The 18,421-nt window shown below is 44.6% G+C and overlaps 1 protein-coding gene across 1 annotated transcript; it reads right to left on the bottom strand.

Moving 5' to 3' along the window:
* Positions 1-7,469: 7,469 nt before the first annotated feature.
* LOC310768101 (G-protein coupled receptor 42-like) lies at positions 7,470-8,420 on the bottom strand (the record flags this gene model as incomplete). The annotated part of the gene is made up of 1 exon (XM_083625811.1): positions 7,470-8,420. The coding sequence occupies one exon, from the start codon at positions 8,418-8,420 to the stop codon at positions 7,470-7,472; it is 951 nt and encodes a 316-aa protein (XP_083481937.1).
* Positions 8,421-18,421: the final 10,001 nt, after the last annotated feature.

The raw sequence follows: 18,421 nt of genomic DNA, 5'->3' as shown, positions 1-18,421 counted from the left end.
CAGGGATCCCTTTACCTTTACTTTACCTGTTGGTGGGGCTGTCCAGATAAGGGCACTTATAGGCATATGTGCTGGGACCATCCGCAATTGCATCCATAATTGGTAAGCTGATAGCTGGCAACCCAAAGTTAGACAATAAATAGCACCCCAATTGTTCTCACCTTTGATTACATTCCTCCTGCTTGCAGCCCATCTGGCTATAATTCAGAGCTGGAAGGATGCCTTGGCTTTTACACAGGAGGTGTGGCATAAAAGGGGTCTGTACATTGTTTACTTGGAGAAGCTTAATCATGAACTCAAAATCACCAAGGTCTCTGCTGCACCGAGAGACTTTGTGACCAAATGGTGGATTTTTTTTTATTTAAATGAATGCGATGGACCACCTTGTTCCAGCCAAGTATGATCTTATTTGGAAGAATCACAGAATTTATTTGGCCCTTTGTCTCCTCCCCATGCCCTTTGAACTCTTTTTCTTTTCTTTTCCTGCTTTCCTACCAGTATTAGTTATTGCTACCCTGATAATAATGTTGCTTTTTGATGATTTCATGTTTTATATTTTTGTATGGTTGTTTTAATGGTGTACCATTCTTGTCCCTTTAATATGTACCATATAAGTTATATGGATAAAATTTAAAAAATAAATTTAAAAGATACATGTATGAAATGTCAAGCCACAAGTGGCATTATATTTCTGCAGCGGGGTTTTTCTAAATATTAACATTCATTATGCATATAGTTCTATGCAGTGTTGTATGCATTTGTTTATGTGCTGGTTGCTTGAGGAAACCTGCAGTGAATGTGCATGTGGGGATTTTTTTTTTTATGAAAGTGATTAAAAAAAAATTCTCAGAAAGAATTGATTGTATTTTTAGTGGACGTTGTAAACAAAAACACCCTTGTTTCTCAAAAGGATCAAGGAGGAAGACAGGAATTGGGGGGGTGGGAGTGTGTGGCTAAACTCAACATCAATATTTCCAGAAAATTCAATCCCTTGGGACATGATGGCAGGTGGAAGATTAATTCACATGGGCACCTACCAGACCTCCTTAGAATCATAGAATTGTAGAGTTGGAGGGGACTGTGAGGGTCATCTAGTCCAACCCTGGCAATGCAAAATCGTTTTGCTCAATGTGGGGCTTGAACCCACCAGCCTGAGATTAAGAGTCTCATGCTCTACTACCTGAGCTATCCCATAGGGCCTCATCATTGCCCCATATAAACAGAGTGTGTGCCAGAGAACATCCCAAAACACAAAGGGTTCTCTCTTCCCCCTTTCAGTGGCGTAGCGTGGGGGGTGCAGGGGGGGCTGGCCGCACCGGGCGCAACATCTGGGGTTAGGGCAAATCCACGGGTTAGGGGGCGCAAATCCACGGGTTAGGGGGCGCAAATCCATGGGTTAGGGGGCGCAAATTACTTGCCTTGCCCCGGGTGCTGACAACCCACGCTACGCCACTGCCCCCTTTTAAAAGCTACCTCTGCTCCTGGCTTTTCTAAAATAGAAGCTTTAGCAGGTGATAATATACACCTCCGTGTGCTGGAAACAGTCTGCAGACAGTCTACCACTGTTAAAAGCACAACAGCCAATTTGACCAATTTAGGAGGGCAGCCAGTGATTGCACCTACCTTCTCCTCTGACTGCCCAGTGCAAGACTGCAGTGGGCACTTCACATTTCAGAAAGGTTTGTCTGTTTTCTTTCAGGCAAACCCTGGAAATCTTCCCAGAACAAGGGGTTGCTTGATCAAATTGCACATCCTTTCCACTCTATTGTTCCTGGGCCTAAGTCAGAATTGGGCTGGCATATGTGGTGCAGTGATTACAGTGCCAAGCAAGAGATCAGGAGAGAAGGTTCAAATCCTACTCACTGAGTGACTTTGCACCAGTTGCTATCTCTCAGGATAACCAATACACAGGGTTGTTGTGAGAATCGCATGGAGTGGGGTAGTCAGGTATGCTGCCTTTCACTCTTAAGATGTTTTCTATATGTGCTGCTATGTTGTGATATTTTTGTATAGAAGGGATTTTATTATTTGACCCAGTATTGTATTTTGTATTATTATTTTTTTAGCTTCTGTTATATTTTTTACCTTTCTGTAAACCAATAGGAGACTGTTTTGGTGTTAAGTCACATAGAAGCATATGAAATAAAATAAAGGAATAAGAATGTTGCGTTCATTTTATTTATAAAAATTATTGTATACTGCAATTTCATTTTATAAGATAGCAAGGTGGTTTACAGCGTGTGTATTTGTGTGTGTGGTGAAAACCACCTAAACATTCAAATTGTCAGCTAACTTGCACAGAATATGTTTTCTTAATTGTCTGCATAAGTCTTTGTCTGCATAGAAAAGTTTTCATTACATGGTGGAAAGCATTCCACAGAACTGGAGTTGATGGCGCTAAAGGTTTGGTTTTGTGTCAATATCAAATTATCCTCACCAACTCAGGGAATGACCGAAACTCCTGCAGATGATCTTAGTGATCATAGAATCAAAGAATCGTAGAGTTGGAAGGGGTCCTGGGAGTTATGTAGTCCAAACTCCTGCAATGCATTGATGAAAGGTGGCCATCTAACCTCTGCTTAAAAACCTCAAATGAAGGAGAGTTCACCAGCTCCTGAGGGAGATCGTTCTACCATCAAACAGCTCTTACTGTCATAAAGTTCTTCCTGATGTTCAGTCAGATTCTTGTACTTGGGTCATTGGATCACACTGGGATATAAGGGTCCAGGCAGTCCTTAGGTACCCTGCATTTCTGTTGGTCAAAGTTTTGTAAATTAATTCAAAGACCTTGAAGTATGGCTAGTATTAGACCTGGGCATGATATAGGCACCCTCCCATCATTTGCTTCTTTGAAGATAGTTACAAAATCTAGCTATTCCAAGGCAAGGAGAGGAGGTACAGGAGCTGACCGTGAGAATGGGGAAGAGAAGTCAACCAGCTGCAAGGGCTAGAGGTAAGAGAAGAAATTCGCATTGTTCTAGTTTTATTATAAACCTACGCAATTCATATTTCCCAAACCGTTGACTTCAGATTTACATCTATGTTTGTTCACTGTGTGTGTGATATTCGTCTATGCACAGAGTCGCGAACATCCTGACATTGAATTAGGACTTGCCAGACAAACATGCAAAAGCAAATTTGCAAATTACCATTTACCAGGTTGCCTGTGGTGAGCAAAGATTGACTCTAGGTCACTAGACAGTAAAATGTTTGTAAAAAACACACAAAATAGCTTATAGGCGAGAGAGTGTTGCTGTGTTGCTGTGCTACAGATGACTAGCAGTACTTAAAACAGTGGAGTTTTTATTCCTTTCCCCCCTATCAGATGTTGTTTTTGTGCTAATTTCTACGTCACATGCTTACTGAAGAGGTAAGATTTGTCACGCAGCCCTCCTTAATTCTTCCTCCTCTGATGGAGCTAGCAAGGAAGGTACATCGAAATGGGCACACATCTACTCTTCGGACATGTGCGCTACATGTCGTTGTTTGATGAACACATGGGGGTACATCACATTCCCAGCACTGCTCCAGGGCTTTGTTTGTGCCATGGCTGGCCACAGCTTTGCCCTGGACATGTCTTTTCCATGCCAAGTTTCAACCCTAGATAATGCCAGATAAGAATTTGGACAGCTCCTTTGGAAAGAAGCAGAGTGCATTGTTTCAACGGTAACGCGGATGGCACTGTGGTCTACACCACTGAGCCTCTTGGGCTTGCCAATTAAAAGGTTGGGGGTTCAAATCCCCACAACAGGGTGAGCTCCCATTGCTCTGTCCCAGCGGCTGCTAACCTAGCAGTTCGAAAGTGCTCCAGTGCAAGTAGATAAATAGGTACCATTACAGCGGGAAGGTAAACGGTGTCATGGTGTTCCATTGCGCCAGAAGTGGTTTAGTCATGCTGGCTACATGGCCCAGAAAGTTGTGGACAAACATCGGCTCCCTCGGCTTGAAAGCGAGATGAGCGCTGCAACCCCAGAGTTCCCTTTGACTGGACTTAACCATCCAGGGGTCCTTTACCTTTTTACCTATTGTTTCAACTCTTGAGCGGCTACAGGAAGTCCCCAGTCAAGACATCAGCAACCAGCAGAAGGAATTTTTAAAGACAACAACAACAATAATGCTGAAATATTGTTATGTTTGCTTCATTGATTGATTGATTGATTGATTGATTGCTGCATTTATATCCCTTTTTTTTCCCAAGGACCTCAAGGTAATGTACATGATTCCCCCCCCCTCCTTATTTAACCCTCACAACAATTCTGTGGGGGAGGTTCTGCTAAAAGCCAGTGACTGACCCAAGGTCACCCAGTGAGCTTAATGGCCAAGTGGCGATTTGAACCCTGGTCTCTAACCTCTCTAACCACAACACAACACTACCCTGAATATATTTTTGCTCCCCCGGGCTTTCCCAGTGGGGGTTTCAGTTTTGTTTTAACAATATTTGTTGGTTTTGTGTTTTTAACCATTTTTATTATTTTATGTCTTGAGATTGCGGTTTATAACGTGATTAATAAATTAGTGGTATTATTAAGACATACCTCTCCCACCTTTCCTCCAAGAAGCCCAAAGGGGCCTACATGGTTTCTCCCTGTCTTCGATTTACCTTCACGATGGCCCTGTAGGGTAGGTTAGGCTAAGAGCTTCATAATTGAGTGGGAATTTGAACTCTGGTCTCCACAGTCCTAGCCCAGTGCCCTAAATTACTATGCTATGCCAGCTCTCAGTATTTCAGTCACTCTTATTCTGGAAATTCACCAGCACACTCGGGGAAAAACCAGTGCAGAATTTTTTTCCCATATGAACTGGGCCACGAGCTTGGTAGATCTCATGGTCGACGTGCTGGAATCAGCAGCCACACACAGCTACTTCCCCTTCCACTTCCTGTGATGTCTAGTTAAGCTGAAACCTAAGCGTTTGCATCACTACAGAGTGTATTTTCAGTTCTCTCCCCTCCCTACCCGGTTTCAACTAATGCATTGGAATGGTGACAGGGAGACAAAATGATGACATCATGCTGCTACACATTTCCCCTAAGTAGGTGTTAACAGTGAGAAAATGGAGAATCAGGGGAAGCCAAGGCTGACATTTATGGCAGCAAATTCACCTTGTTTAACAGCGCTGGGGCAAAAGGTGCACTTTACATTGCAGAATTTGCACAAAAGTGCCACATCCCCGATTTCCAACCACGTCAAAGAAATATAAATTTCCCCAGATAGAATACAGCGTTGGTTGCATCCTTTCCTAAATTTGTCGTTCATGTGTGTGTTAGTTATTTGTTTTACAAATAAATCAGTTTAGCTGTAAAAATTAAGTGACGTACATGAATTGAGATGCAGATGAGCCATTATCTTCAGATGGAGTTATTCTGAGAGTTGAGCCACACAGCCAGGAAAATCACGTGCTGTCGCTTAATGTGAAGACTATCCCACTTCTACCTGCAAGTATGGAATTGTGACTTTCAACTCTTCCCCCAATGCAAAGCAGACTTTCTGGATGAAGAATACGTCTTCGTGGCATTTTTTTTACAATATTCATTGACAGGTGTTCTTACCCGCCCTTCACCTTCGGACCCCAGGGCAGGTTACAACAATATGAAAATGCTGTACACGAGAATGGGGGAGGGCTGTAGCTCAGCACTTGAGGTTCCGCTCGCCATGCAGAAGGTCCCAGGTTAAATCCCAGGTAGGGCTGGGAGAGACCTCCTGTCTGAAACTCTGGAGAGCCACTGCCAGTCAGTGTTGGAGAATACTGAGCTAGATATCCCAATGGTCTGCCTCTGTATAAGGCAGCCTCCTAAGTTTATAATATTAAAATCAGTTAAAGCAATTTACAATCAAGGAAATAGGGTGGGTTCTGATACTGGTATATTTTAGATGCTAAAGTTCAGAGTAAAGAGGTGTGACATCAGCATGTAATGAAACTATATCATATACAACGAAAGTGCCAGGCACACCTCTGTGGGGAAGATCAAAATTCTGCAGTTTAGGGGCTGCCCCAGAGAATGCCCTCTGCAAGTCTCCCACCCAATGGACTTCCAAGGACAGTGGAAATATCTACCAATCTTCCAGCTATTTGGGAGCAAAGTTGTTTAGGGTTGCATTCACATGGCAACTTATCTCGTTTTTCCTGACGTTCCCCTAACTGTTATTTTCAACATTATATTTGAGTTTTTGTACAATGTAAATGCTTGTTTCTGTATTCTTTGATTCTGGGTGTGGGGTAGAGAGATCATTTCCTTAACCTGGAAAAATCACAGGGGTAAAGTGACAAAATTTGGGTTGTTATACCAGCATAATTTCCCCCCCTGCTGTCTTCATCGGGGAACCATAGGGGAACCAGTGCTGCATTTATGTATAAGCTAAACAAGCTATAGCTTAGGGCCCCACTCTCTTGGGGACCCAAGAAGAATTTAAAGGGGGGGAAACAGGATGAATGTACATTTCCAAAATATATGATAAGAAACAAATAAAATAAAACCTACATATAGCAATAGTGTTTTGTGTTGTATAGGCTCCTATGATGTAAGTAATGGGTCCCCAATCATTTTAAATTGGAGCTTAATAATTATTTCACTATTAATAAACTTCTTTTTAATTGTATTTCAGTTCAACAATTGCTTTGATAAAATACATATTTTGTTATGTGCAAATGGCTTTAGATACCGATTAGGTCCATAAATTACCATATAGCATATATTCAACACAAAAAAACAGTGACAATTTGTTATTGACAAAGGACAGCTGGACATATAAAGGGCCCCATTACCTTTAGTAACTTAAACCTAAATCAAACCTAAATCCAGCCCTGACAGGAACAAAAGAACACATATGCAGAAAAGCAGGAAATAGCAATATTGCCTAATGATGTTCATTGTCTCTCCCAACCCTATCTAGAGTTGCTGGGGATTAAACCTGGGACCTTCTGCATGCAAAGCATATGCTCTGCCAATGAGCTGTGGCCCAACCATTTCAAAAAGTTTTTTTTTAAAAAAAGACATCAGATCAATCACAGTGTAATGTGACATTTTACCCTAATTAGCCCTTAAGTCATATGCAATCCACAACTCGCCTCCCTCCATTCATCGACCCCCATTCCATGACTCACATCTCTATTTTCATGTAGTGTCTTTAAAAATGAGAACATTGTTACGTTTGCTGGTCCCACCTGAATTGCAGGTTAATCTAATAAACTAGTTTATCGTTACCTAGAACAGCTGGATGCTGAAGATAAAATTCTTTGACTCAGACCGTCAAACAATCAGGATGAAGACATTCAAACAAGCTACACCCATGTTCCGTGCACCTTATCTGTGCTCCTGTTCATGGCTGCTGAGAACATTTGCTCTCCTCATGCCTTTCTGAATTGGCAACATCCTGGCTAATGTACTGTCCCGTCCCAGACTGAAGCCTGCATTTCTCCTAAGGTTTTGGAGGCCACGGAGGCTTGAGCTCCAGAAGGAACCCCCCCACAACTCAGGCAATGGCAAGTACTCCCTGGCTGCTATCTCCTTTCCCATGGGCCACAGCAATCTTCAGCCGGATGGAATTACACTTCTCCATCATGGAGCGCCATACTTTCGTGATCCCATCATCCATGGCGGAGGAGAGGAAGAAGAAGATGAAGGGGTCCAGGAAAGCATTGCATACACTGGGCAGCACAGCCACACTGCGCCACCAGACATTATCCATCACGATGAAGCCCACCACGTGGGACACATTGTAAGGACCAAAGCAGAGAACAAAGAAGGAGAGTGTGGCTGTGGCCACCCGCACCGCACGGCGTTTCTTTCTCATGTGGAGATGCGACCCAACCAGGACACGGATGCTGCCGGCGTAGCAGAAAGAGGTGATGACCAAAGGAAGGAAGAACAGGACCATGGACAGCTCCAGCCTCACAGGTGCCAACACGGCCAGCTGCTCTTTGCTGAAGTTGCTGTAGCAAGAGGACCCATTGCTCTCAAAGACCCTGGACGGGATGTCCCTGTTGGTCTCCAGGGCAAAGATGAGAAGCCCATGGAATCCGACGAGACTCCATATCCCCAAGGAGACCAGGCATGAGTAGCACGGCTTTTTGTAAGCCTGATAATGGATGGGATATGCAGCTCCTAGGAAGCGCCCCACGCTGACCACAGTCAGGAAGCAGGCACTGGTGTAGATGGTGCCAAAGTGGATCAGGTTGTAAAGGGGACAGACAAAGTCTGGCTTGACCCAGTTCACCTTGCTTATCTCCAGCATCTTGAGCGGTAGGAAAAGGACAAAGACCAAGTCCGACAGGCAAAGGTTCATCATGTAGATGAGGTTGGGGGTCAGGCGAGCCTTGGCCCGGCAACAGAAGACATAGAGGGCCAGAAGATTGGAGGGCAGTCCCAGGAGGATGGTAACCCCATAGACAACCAAAGAGACCAATGTCTCCCACTCTTCCATAGCATCGGGATCAGAGGGCAGGCTGAGCCAAAGGCATTTCCTTTAATCACTGCTTGCCTACCTGCTTGTCCATTCTCCAGCAACTTCTCGAGTCGTACCGGAGGGGTCCCAAACTGAGTGCTGAGTAGCTCTGTGTGTGCGTCAAAGAGAGAAAGAGAGAGAGTCGAGACACAGGGAGCAAACCGCGCTTAAGGTGAAATGGACTGTGAGAGATTGTTCGGTGCAGGTGACCATGAGCCGAGGCAATAAAGCCATAAACTCCCGGAAAGGTAGGCAAGAGCAGGAATTGTTAATGGCCCATTGGGCTTTTAAATACACCTGGATTGAATGGTGGGGGTGGGGTGGGGAGAACAAGTGACTCAGAAGCAGGAAGAGACCTCCTTGAACATTTGGAGTTACATTTAGGGAAAGTGTTGGGAGCATCAGCTGGGCTCAAGACTGTGGGGCTTTGTTGCCTTCTACAAAATTTTGCATCCCTGAAAATCTCAACTAACATTTGACATAAACCAAGCTACCAGCCCCTGGGGTTTTAGAGATAAAGCTCAAATATATACAGTCATGGGGAAAATAAAGTGCACCCTCTTTTACATAGGTAAAGGTAAAGGGACCCCTGACCATTAGGTCCAGTCGTGGCCGACTCTGGGGTTGTGGCACTCATCTCGCTTTACTGGCCAAGGGAGCCAGCGTACAGCTTCCGGGTCATGTGGCCACCATGACTAAGCCGCTTCTGGCAAACCAGAGCAGTGCACGGAAACGCCGTTTACCTTCCCGTCAGAGCGGTACCTATTTATCTACTTGCACTTTGACGTGCTTTTGAACTGCTAGGTTGGCAGGAGCAGGGACAGAGCAACGGGAACTCACCCTGTCGCGGGGATTCGAACCACCGACCTTCTGATCAGCAAGTCCTAGGCTCTGTGGTTTAACCCACAGCGCCACCCGTGTCCCCTCTTTTACATATGAAGACATAATAACAATCATCTGTTCCTTAGCACGTCTTAAAATTAGGTAAATACAACTTCAGATGAATAACACATGACATATTATACTGTGTCATGATTTATTTAACAGAAATAAAGCCAAAATGGAAAACCCATGTGTGAAAAACTAAGTGCACCTTATGATACAATAGCCTCAACAGAGTCAATAGAATCACTTTTAGAAGCAATAACATGAAGCAATTGCTTTCTGTAGGACTTCATCCTTCTCTCACATCATTGTGGAGGAATTTTGGCCCACTCTTCTTTACAAAGTTGCTTCAGCTCATTGAGGCTTGCTGGCATTTGTTTATTCACAGCTCTCTTAAAGTCTCACAGCATTTCAATTGGGTTGAAATCTGGATTTTGACTGGGCCATTGCAACACTTTGGTTCTGTTCTTCTTCAGCCATTCTGTTCTAGATTCCCTGGTGTGCTTGGGATCCTTGTCCTGTTGACCCAATTTCAGCCAAGCTTCAGCCATCGTGCAGATGGTCTCACATTTGACTGTAGAATACTTTGGTATACAGAGGAGCTCTTAGTTGACTCAATGACTGCCAGGTTCTCAGGTCCTGTGGCTGCAAAACAAGCCCAAATTATCACCCTTCCACCACTGTGCTTGATAGTTGGTATGAGGTCCTTGTGCTGATATGCTGTGTCTGGTTTTTGCTAAACATGCCGCTATGCATTATGGCCAAACATCTCCACTTTGGCCTCATGTGTCCAAAGGACATTGTTTTGCAGCTTCTCTGAGCATTGCATTCACCTTGGAGTGAATTTGTTGGGACGTCCACTCCTGAGAAGATTGGCAATTGTCTTGAATGTTTTCCACTTTTGCCTAATCTTTCTCACTGTAGAATGATGGACTTAAAATTGGTTGGAGATGACCATAGAACCCTTCCCAGTTTCATGGGCAGCAGCACTTGCTTCTCTAAGAACATTGTGTCATCTTTCCTCCTTGGCATTGTGTTAAAGCACACCTGAATGCTCCAGACCAACAAACTGCCAAAACTTCAGCTTTTATAGAGGTGGGCACACTAGCTGATGATCAATTAAGCAAGGGCATTTGATTATCAGTTCCTGTCTGCTACTTAGCTGCTGAATTCCTATAGAAGCAGTATGGGTGTACTTAGTTTTTCCACACATGATTTCTCCATCTTGGCTTTATTTCTGCGAAATAAATCATGACACACAGTAATATGTCATGGTTCTTGTTCATCTGAGGTTGCATTTACCTAATTGTAAGACCTACTAAGGAAACAATGATTGCTATTATGTCCTGATATGTAAAACCACAGAATTCAAAGCAAGTGCACTTTCTTTTTCCCATTACAGGTAGGTAGCTGTGTTAGTCTGCCGTAGTTGAAACAAAATAAAAAAATTCCGTCCAGTAGCACCTTAGAGACCAAATAAGTTTGTTATTGGTATGAGCTTTCGTGTGAATCTGAAGAAGTGTGCATGCACACAAAAGCTCATACCAATAACAAACTTAAAGGTAAAGGTAAAAGGACCCCTGACCATTAGGACTAGTCATGGCCGACTCTGGGGTTGTGGCACTCATTTTGCTTTATTGGCTGAGGGAGCCGGCGTACAGCTTCCGGGTCATGTGGCCAGCATGACTAAGCCGCTTCTGGAGAACCAGAGCACTGCACGAAAAAGCCGTTTACCTTCCCACTGGAGCGGTACCTATTTATCTATTTGCACTTTGAGGTGCTTTCGAACTGCTAGGTTGGCAGGAGCAGGGACCGAGTAACGGGAGCTCACCCCGTCACTGGGATTCGAACCGCCAACCTTCTGATTGACAAGTCCTAGGCTCAGTGGTTTAACCCATAGCGTCACTCTGAGGTGGTGCCAAACACAGAAACCTGAGAGAATGAATCAGAAGACAAGAGCCCCCTGAATCCAATATCAAGGATCCCCTTGAGGAGCCTTTTAGGCTGACACTTGATGAAGAAGAAGGAGGAGGTGAAGGCACCACTGTCCCAATCTTCAAGAGCACCAATGCCAAAAGTGCCCACAGTGCCACCCGTGTCTTTCCATAACAAACTTAGTTGGTCTCTAAGGTGCTAATGGATGGAATTTTTTTTATTTTGTTTCTTTTTCCCATTACTGTATATGTGAAGAGATTTGATACATTTCAAACTTTGTAAGGTACCTGTCAGGTATGAAGAACCACATTGGAGACCATTCTGTGGGTCCCGCGATTAGCTCCTAAGGGCCTGATGACCTGGACCAGCCTGCTCTGTTATCTCATCTCTGGAATTCTTCCCCAAGGAAGCTTGCCTGTCATCACCCACAGTTTCTTTTTAACACCAGGTGAATGCCTGTTTTTCATTGTTTTGATTTGCCATTGCTTTCTTTTGCCATTCTGCTTTTGCTATTTATTGCATCATCATTGTTGTTGTCATTTATTTACCTTTTTTATAAAAAAGGGGGGGAGAATTGTTTTGGGAGCTTTACCAAACTAGACATTATATCAAATGAGTCTTTGATGCCAGTAGGGAATTATTCCGCTTCTCTAAAGCCAAAAAACATCTTTTAAGAGCAGGTATGGGAAAGCTTTGGCATTGCTGAACTGCACCTCTCATCAGCCCCAGCAAACATGGCCAATCACGGGGGGGGGGGCTGTAGTCCAGCAACATCTGGAGAGCCAAAGATTCCCCAAAGGCAAAAGTGGTCAGAACACTAAATATAAAATCTACCTTTATGAAGTAGGCTAGTTTCTACACGCACTCACACATTCCTATCTATCCTGCATCTTAGCAAGCAAATGGCATTATCAGGGTGCAAAGACATATTACAGCCTGGTAAAAACTGTCAAGAAGGGAGACAAGGAAGGATGATGCCTGGGGAGAAGGGGTGTGGCTTGGGGTTGAGGTGAGATTTGGCTTCCAAGAGGCTTGGGGGCTGCATTTCCTCCTGGGCCTGTTTAAGTTCCCCCCATCCCTGTTTTATGGCTGTGATTCTTCCCTTGTGTGCCAGTTTTGAAGTGTTTTTTCTAAGTGAGTAACCAATCACTGATTAAAATAAAAAATAAGTTATTTCCTAATGAATATACAGTCTGATTCCTCAGCTTCTCTTTGCCCCATTTCATACATTATTCTTTGGTTTATTGACTCTCTGCGATTGTTAACTATACCGCTCACCCTTCCGCTATTTTAGTCTTTATGGGCCATCATTTTTTTAAAAAAAAAAGCATTTCAAATAATGTTTATTTTAGTGACATATCACATGGCATTATTTCCACCAGGGTGAGAAAACAGATTCAGTGACTCAGTGAGGAAGCATGCTCTGCTGACTGATGGAAAGTTTACTCTCCAAAGAGAGCCAATCAGAGAAGCACAAGCCGGGGAAATGTCCCCACCCCGGAGATGACATTTCCCTGTTATTTTTTTCCCCCTTCGAGTTTGAATAATCACCAGCCTACGTGATTCAGTCAAGATGCCACTGTGGGAAACGGTTCTCACAGAAACCTAAAAAGCTGCCCCATGCCAGCTCAGAGCTAACTCGGTACTGTGTGCCCAGGATGGGAGCAGATCTCCAAGATTTCAATCATATGTCTGTCCCAAACATGGGCATCTATGCAGGGGTGGGGTGGTGGTTAGGCAAGAGGCAGCCCCTTGAAACAGACCAGAATCCCCAGATACCCAGCTTTCTTCCTTTTTTAAAAGTGAGTTTCTAGCATTTCCAAAACCTGAGATATGGGACAAAAGGTACAGGCAGTATTCTTCTGATTTAGGGCTGGGGGGAACCAGCAGTTTCTACTTTTCAGTGTTTGTCTCCCACCCAAACCAGGAGATGCCTGTGCTTGAACTTGGAATCTTTAACACACAAAGCAACAGCTCTGCCACTGAGCTATGGGCCTTACCATAAGCTGTGGCTGCAGTGACGCAGCAGTTTATTCCCCCAACTGTTAATTTCCGCATTGTATTTGAGATTTCCCATAACATAGTAGCCACTTCCTGAAAACAAATGAAACAAGCTGTTTGCAGCCCCCTTAACCAAAAAAAAATCCCCTGGAAGTAAAGTAACTAAACTTGGGTTTGTATACCAGCTTACAGTTCTTTCCTGCTATTTTCATGGGGGAATCAAGGGGGAACAAAAGCACGGATGTGCAGAAAAGGTACAGGAGAGTGAGGTATTGAAGCTCAGGACAGCAACACCTATCCCCATATGAACTAACCTTTACCCTGTGATCACAATTCATGTGCCTCCTCAAGAAGTCCAGGGGTGGCAACACAAGAACGGGTCTTTTTGTGGTGGTTTCCTGTTTGTGGAATGCTTTCCCCAGAGAGGCTGACCTGGTGCCTTCTTTACATATCTTTAGGCGCCAGGCAAAAAAGTTTGTCTTCAACTAGGCATTTGGCTTATTAACATTCTTTGGCCTTTTAAATGGGTCTCTAAGAGGGGTTTGTTTTGCTTTTGTTTTATTATGTATTCTGTGTTTTCATTCTGTACAATGGTACCTCGGGTTACATACGCTTCAGGTTACATACGCTTCAGGTTACAGACTCCGCTAACCCAGTAATAGTACCTCAGGTTAAGAACTTTGCTTCAGGATGAGAACAGAAATCATGCTCCGGTGGCACGGTGGCAGTGGGAGGCTCCATTAGCTAAAGTGGTACCTCAGGTCAAGAACAGTTTCAGGTTAGGAACGCACCTCCAGAATGAATTAAGTACTTAACCTGAGGTACCACTGTATTTTTATGTTGTGAACTGCCCTGAGATATTCAAATGAAGGGCAGCATACTAATTCTAACAACAAAAACAACTTTGGAAATTGTAGCTCTTTGAGGGATCTCCTAATTGATGGACAGTGTATTGCAGTACAGTCATATCTCGGGATGAATACGCTTCGGGTTAGGCAAATTCGGGTTGTGCTCCACGGCAACCTGGAAGTAACGGAGTGCATTACTTCCTTGTTTCGTCACGCACATGCGCAGAAGTGCCAAAACATGACCGTGCATGCGCAGACACGGGTTGCGTTCGCTTCGGGATGCAAACGGGGCTCCGGAATGGATCCTGTTTGCATCCCAAGGTACCACTGTAAATAAAAAAGACCATGCAGAGTCAAAGGTCCAAAAGAAAAAACTTTTACTAAAAAGGCAAAAGCTTGTTACAAAAACTTCAGAAAAAAACTTCAGACACACGAAGTACAAATGAAAGTAAGAGAGAGATACAGAGTAGCTCACTGAGTGCAGAAATTTATCTCTGCTGGCTCAGCATGACCTTGAAGTAGTCATTCGCATAGGAACTGAACCTTCTAGAAGCTTCCAGAATTTTCCAGCACTTTCCAGTTTCTGCCCTCAAAGACTTTAGTTGTGACACTAATAACTCCCAGCACACTTAACAAACTGCAGTTCCCATGATTCTTCAGGAAACGCCATGACTGTTAAAGTGGTCTAAGAGCGTTTTAAATGTATGGTATGAATTTACCAAAAAAATAATGTTTGCAAAAAAATCTATTCATTCCTTCTTCCCTTAGTAAAGTAAGGTTAGGGGGGTATGCTTGTCAAAGTGAGCTACCACCACCACCAGACCATGTAAAGCAAGTTTCTGGATTAAAGACCATCTCCAGATGACAGGTATTAGCCCTAACCCAATTTAGATGATCCCCTACATCAACAGTGTCTCTGTCTTATCTGGATTAAGTTTCAGCTGTTGCTGCTGCTTCTTTTAATACCGACATTATCCATTCAAATTTAGCATATGTTGCCTTTTCAACAATATTATCCCCATATGAGGTAAAGCCTTCTCATTTAATTTTGTGTGTGTTAAACAGCACAGCAGCAAGACCATTATAAAAGCTAGCAACCCACAGGGGTTAGGAGTCTTCACAGCTTCTGGAAGCTTCCAGGCTAATCCCCAAAGAGTGTGGTCCACAGATAACTATGTACTTTGCTACACTACATTTAACTGTGTGTGTGTGTGTGTTTTCCACCCTGTCAACAAAACAGCTTCTTTAAACCAGTAACACATTTACAGCAGGTCATCGTGCTGAACGATTGCATGGCATTTAAAAAGAAAAACGCAAACACAATCACATTAACCGATAAAAGTGTCTGAAGATCAGGATTGGTTGGAAGGGAAAGAGGGCCTCTTAATGAAGTGTCTGACACATGCACAGCCAATGAAACAGGAATATTGACTTGGTAGCGTTTCATGGCTCTCCTGCTCACAGCTGTTGTTTGTATTCCCTCCAGCTTGTTGCAGAGGAGATCTAGCCCACTTCTAGAGTGTTTGTTGGTTTGCTCACTCCTGTCCCTGTTAATAGCCTATAAAATGCTTCCTTTGATAGGGCCTCCTGCTTCCCCATGCAGGAAGGGTATGAGAACTGCTCCCAACATGCATGTCCCTGTTTGCACACCCAACACTAAGGCCACAAGAGGTAGATGGGAAGGAACAAGCAGGTGAGCTTTGCTGAGAGCTACATCCTGATTAAAGGTAAATGTAAAGGGACCCCTGACCATTAGGTCCAGTCGTGGCCGACTCTGGGGTTGCGGCATTCATCTCACTTTATTGGCCAAGGGAGCCGGCGTACAGCTTTCGGGTCATGTGACCAGCATGACTAAGCCACTTCTGGCGAACCAGAGCAGTGCACGGAAACGCCATTTACCTAAGCGGTACCTATTTATCTACTTGCATTTTGACGTGCTTTCGAACTGCTAGGTTGGCAGGAGCAGGGACCGAACAATGGGAGCTCACTCCGTCGCAGGGATTTGAACTGCCGACCTTCTGATCGGCAAGTCCTAGGCTCTGTGGTTTAACCCACAGCGCCACCCGCGTCCCTTACATCCTGATTAGGCATCAGCAAATTTGCCAATTTCAGTTTCTCATTTTGTCCTTTCTTATGTTCAGTTCTCCACAGCAGCGTGATGGTGATGGTGATGGTTTTAACAGTCCTCCTGAAAACCCTTTAGTGTTTAGAGTGCATATTTCTCCCAATGAAAAGCATTTTTAACCGTGCTTTGCCAAACACACACATTTTTGCAGAGCAATATTCCCCAGTAGATTCTCTGTGTGTTTGTGTGATTGTCACAGACATATGAATTTGTGTACACAATACTTGGTCAGAGAACTGCATTGCAAAATTCAGAATTTCAAATGATGGCTGTGTTTCTTATTATGGTCTCAGTCTTTAAACTGGCATCTGTCTGTAAAGAAAGGTACACAACCACCCTAATGTGTAGATTAAGTTGATGTTTAGATCCATACAGTGAAAAGTTTCACAGTCTGATTTTTGTATGTTAGATTCTATAAAAGTGACAGAAGGCAGGCTCTTCATCATATCCAGCATCTTTTAGCAGGTCCCACAGCCACTGACACCCAGTGCCTCAGAGCTTCCTCCAGGGGACTGTGGTAGAATAAATTTTGGGCCCCTACCTAGCTCTGATCAAAGTATTTCTGCTCCCAGGTCAGCCCACAGAGGCCCTAGAATGGAAGCCATCATTAAGAGGGGCAAGAGGCACTGGCAGGTGCCAAGAAAGTCTCTGGGGATGCTGTAATATTCATGAGCATCATGTTATAGTTCCCAGGTGTAGGTGATGGTCCACTCAAGTTTGGAAGAAGACCATGGGTGGTGATGGGGTCCCTGCTCAGTGACATCCCTAGCTGTTAAGATCTAAAACCTCTACCTGGGGTGGGGTGGGGGAGTGGCAGGCCTGAGTCAACAAAGGTAGCAGTCTGGATACATAGTCTTGGAAAAGGCTGAAGTCATCTTCCACTTGATTTCCCTGGAACCCAGACGTCACAGATTTACTTATTTTTATTGTTTCATAACCTCTTGCTTTCAAAACACAAAACAGTGTCAAGCTCCTAACTGTACAGGCCAGCAAAGTTGTGAAAGATGGTCTGTTTACTGAGGAAGACAGGCATTGTGATATTGCGACATAGCTAAATAGGTGCAGTTGGGGAAGTAAGTTCCTAGAAGTGAGAGCAATGTTCGGTAACACACAAACACACACTGGGGGAAGGACTGTAAAAGAGGGGAGAAAATCTGTTCCGTTCCTTTTCTTGTCATTTTGTAAAATTCCATGTATACATGCAAAGTATTGCACCGCAATACAGTATTTGTAGCAAAAAAATAAATAAAACAAATCGCATACTTGTGCAGCATAGGTGTTTGTTTTTAACCCCCTCCAGTCCATGATGCTTACTGTAGCTTGTTAGGGGTTTGAGTAGGTCAGTTCTCTCTTCCCCCCATCAATTCACCCAGTTTCCTTCCCCATATGTAAGAAAAGCCTGCTGGATCAGGCCAATGGCCCATCTAGTCCAGCATCCTGTTCTCACACTGGACAGCCAGACGCCCATGAGAAACCCATAAGCAGGACCTAAGTGCAACAACACTACCCTCTCCTGCATTTTCAGACATCCTATGATGGCCTGGGATTCGGACTCAGATGCTGAACCTGAGGGATCCCAGCCTGCACAGGATTCCCCACCTCCAGAACCAGCTGGGCTGGGGCATGAGCCTGAAGGGTCCTCACCCGTGCTGGATCCTCAGGTGCAGGCACCAGCTGAGTCTGCTCTGGCTCCTGAGGTGATGGAGGACCCATTGCCTGCAGGTGTTCCGCTCTCAGCCCCGTCAGAGGAAGCTGAGGTTGCCTCTGGGTCCCGTAACCCTCCAGCCTCTCCTGAGATGCAGAGGCTCAGGGCAGAGAGGCGGAAGGAACTAAGTTCCTGCAGGAGGAGTGCTCGCCTCCAGGCCAGGAGAGGCGAGTCACCAGAGGATCGGGGCCACCCTATGCCTCAGGGCAGATAAAAGCTGGCCAGCCCCAGTCCCAAGTTGCAGGAGCAACATTGTTGGTTGCTAGTTCCTGCCTGAACCCTGTCTTGCTTTCCTGCCTGAGCGCCTGACCTGCCCTGGCTCCCTGCTTGCATGCCTGTTCCTGACTTCACCCGGCTCCCTGCCCTGCACCCAGCTTCAGCTACTACGGACTGCCTCCACGTTGCACCTTTGACCACGGACTGGACTTGGACCTCGCCTCTCGGGTAACCCACGGGACCAGCACACATCCAGTATTCAGAA

The sequence above is a fragment of the Podarcis filfolensis genome (genome assembly GCF_964270895.1).
Source record: "Podarcis filfolensis genome assembly, chromosome: 8".
In the NCBI taxonomy this organism is placed as follows: Eukaryota; Metazoa; Chordata; class Lepidosauria; order Squamata; family Lacertidae; genus Podarcis; species Podarcis filfolensis.
This window is presented reverse-complemented; position numbering and strand designations above follow the sequence as displayed.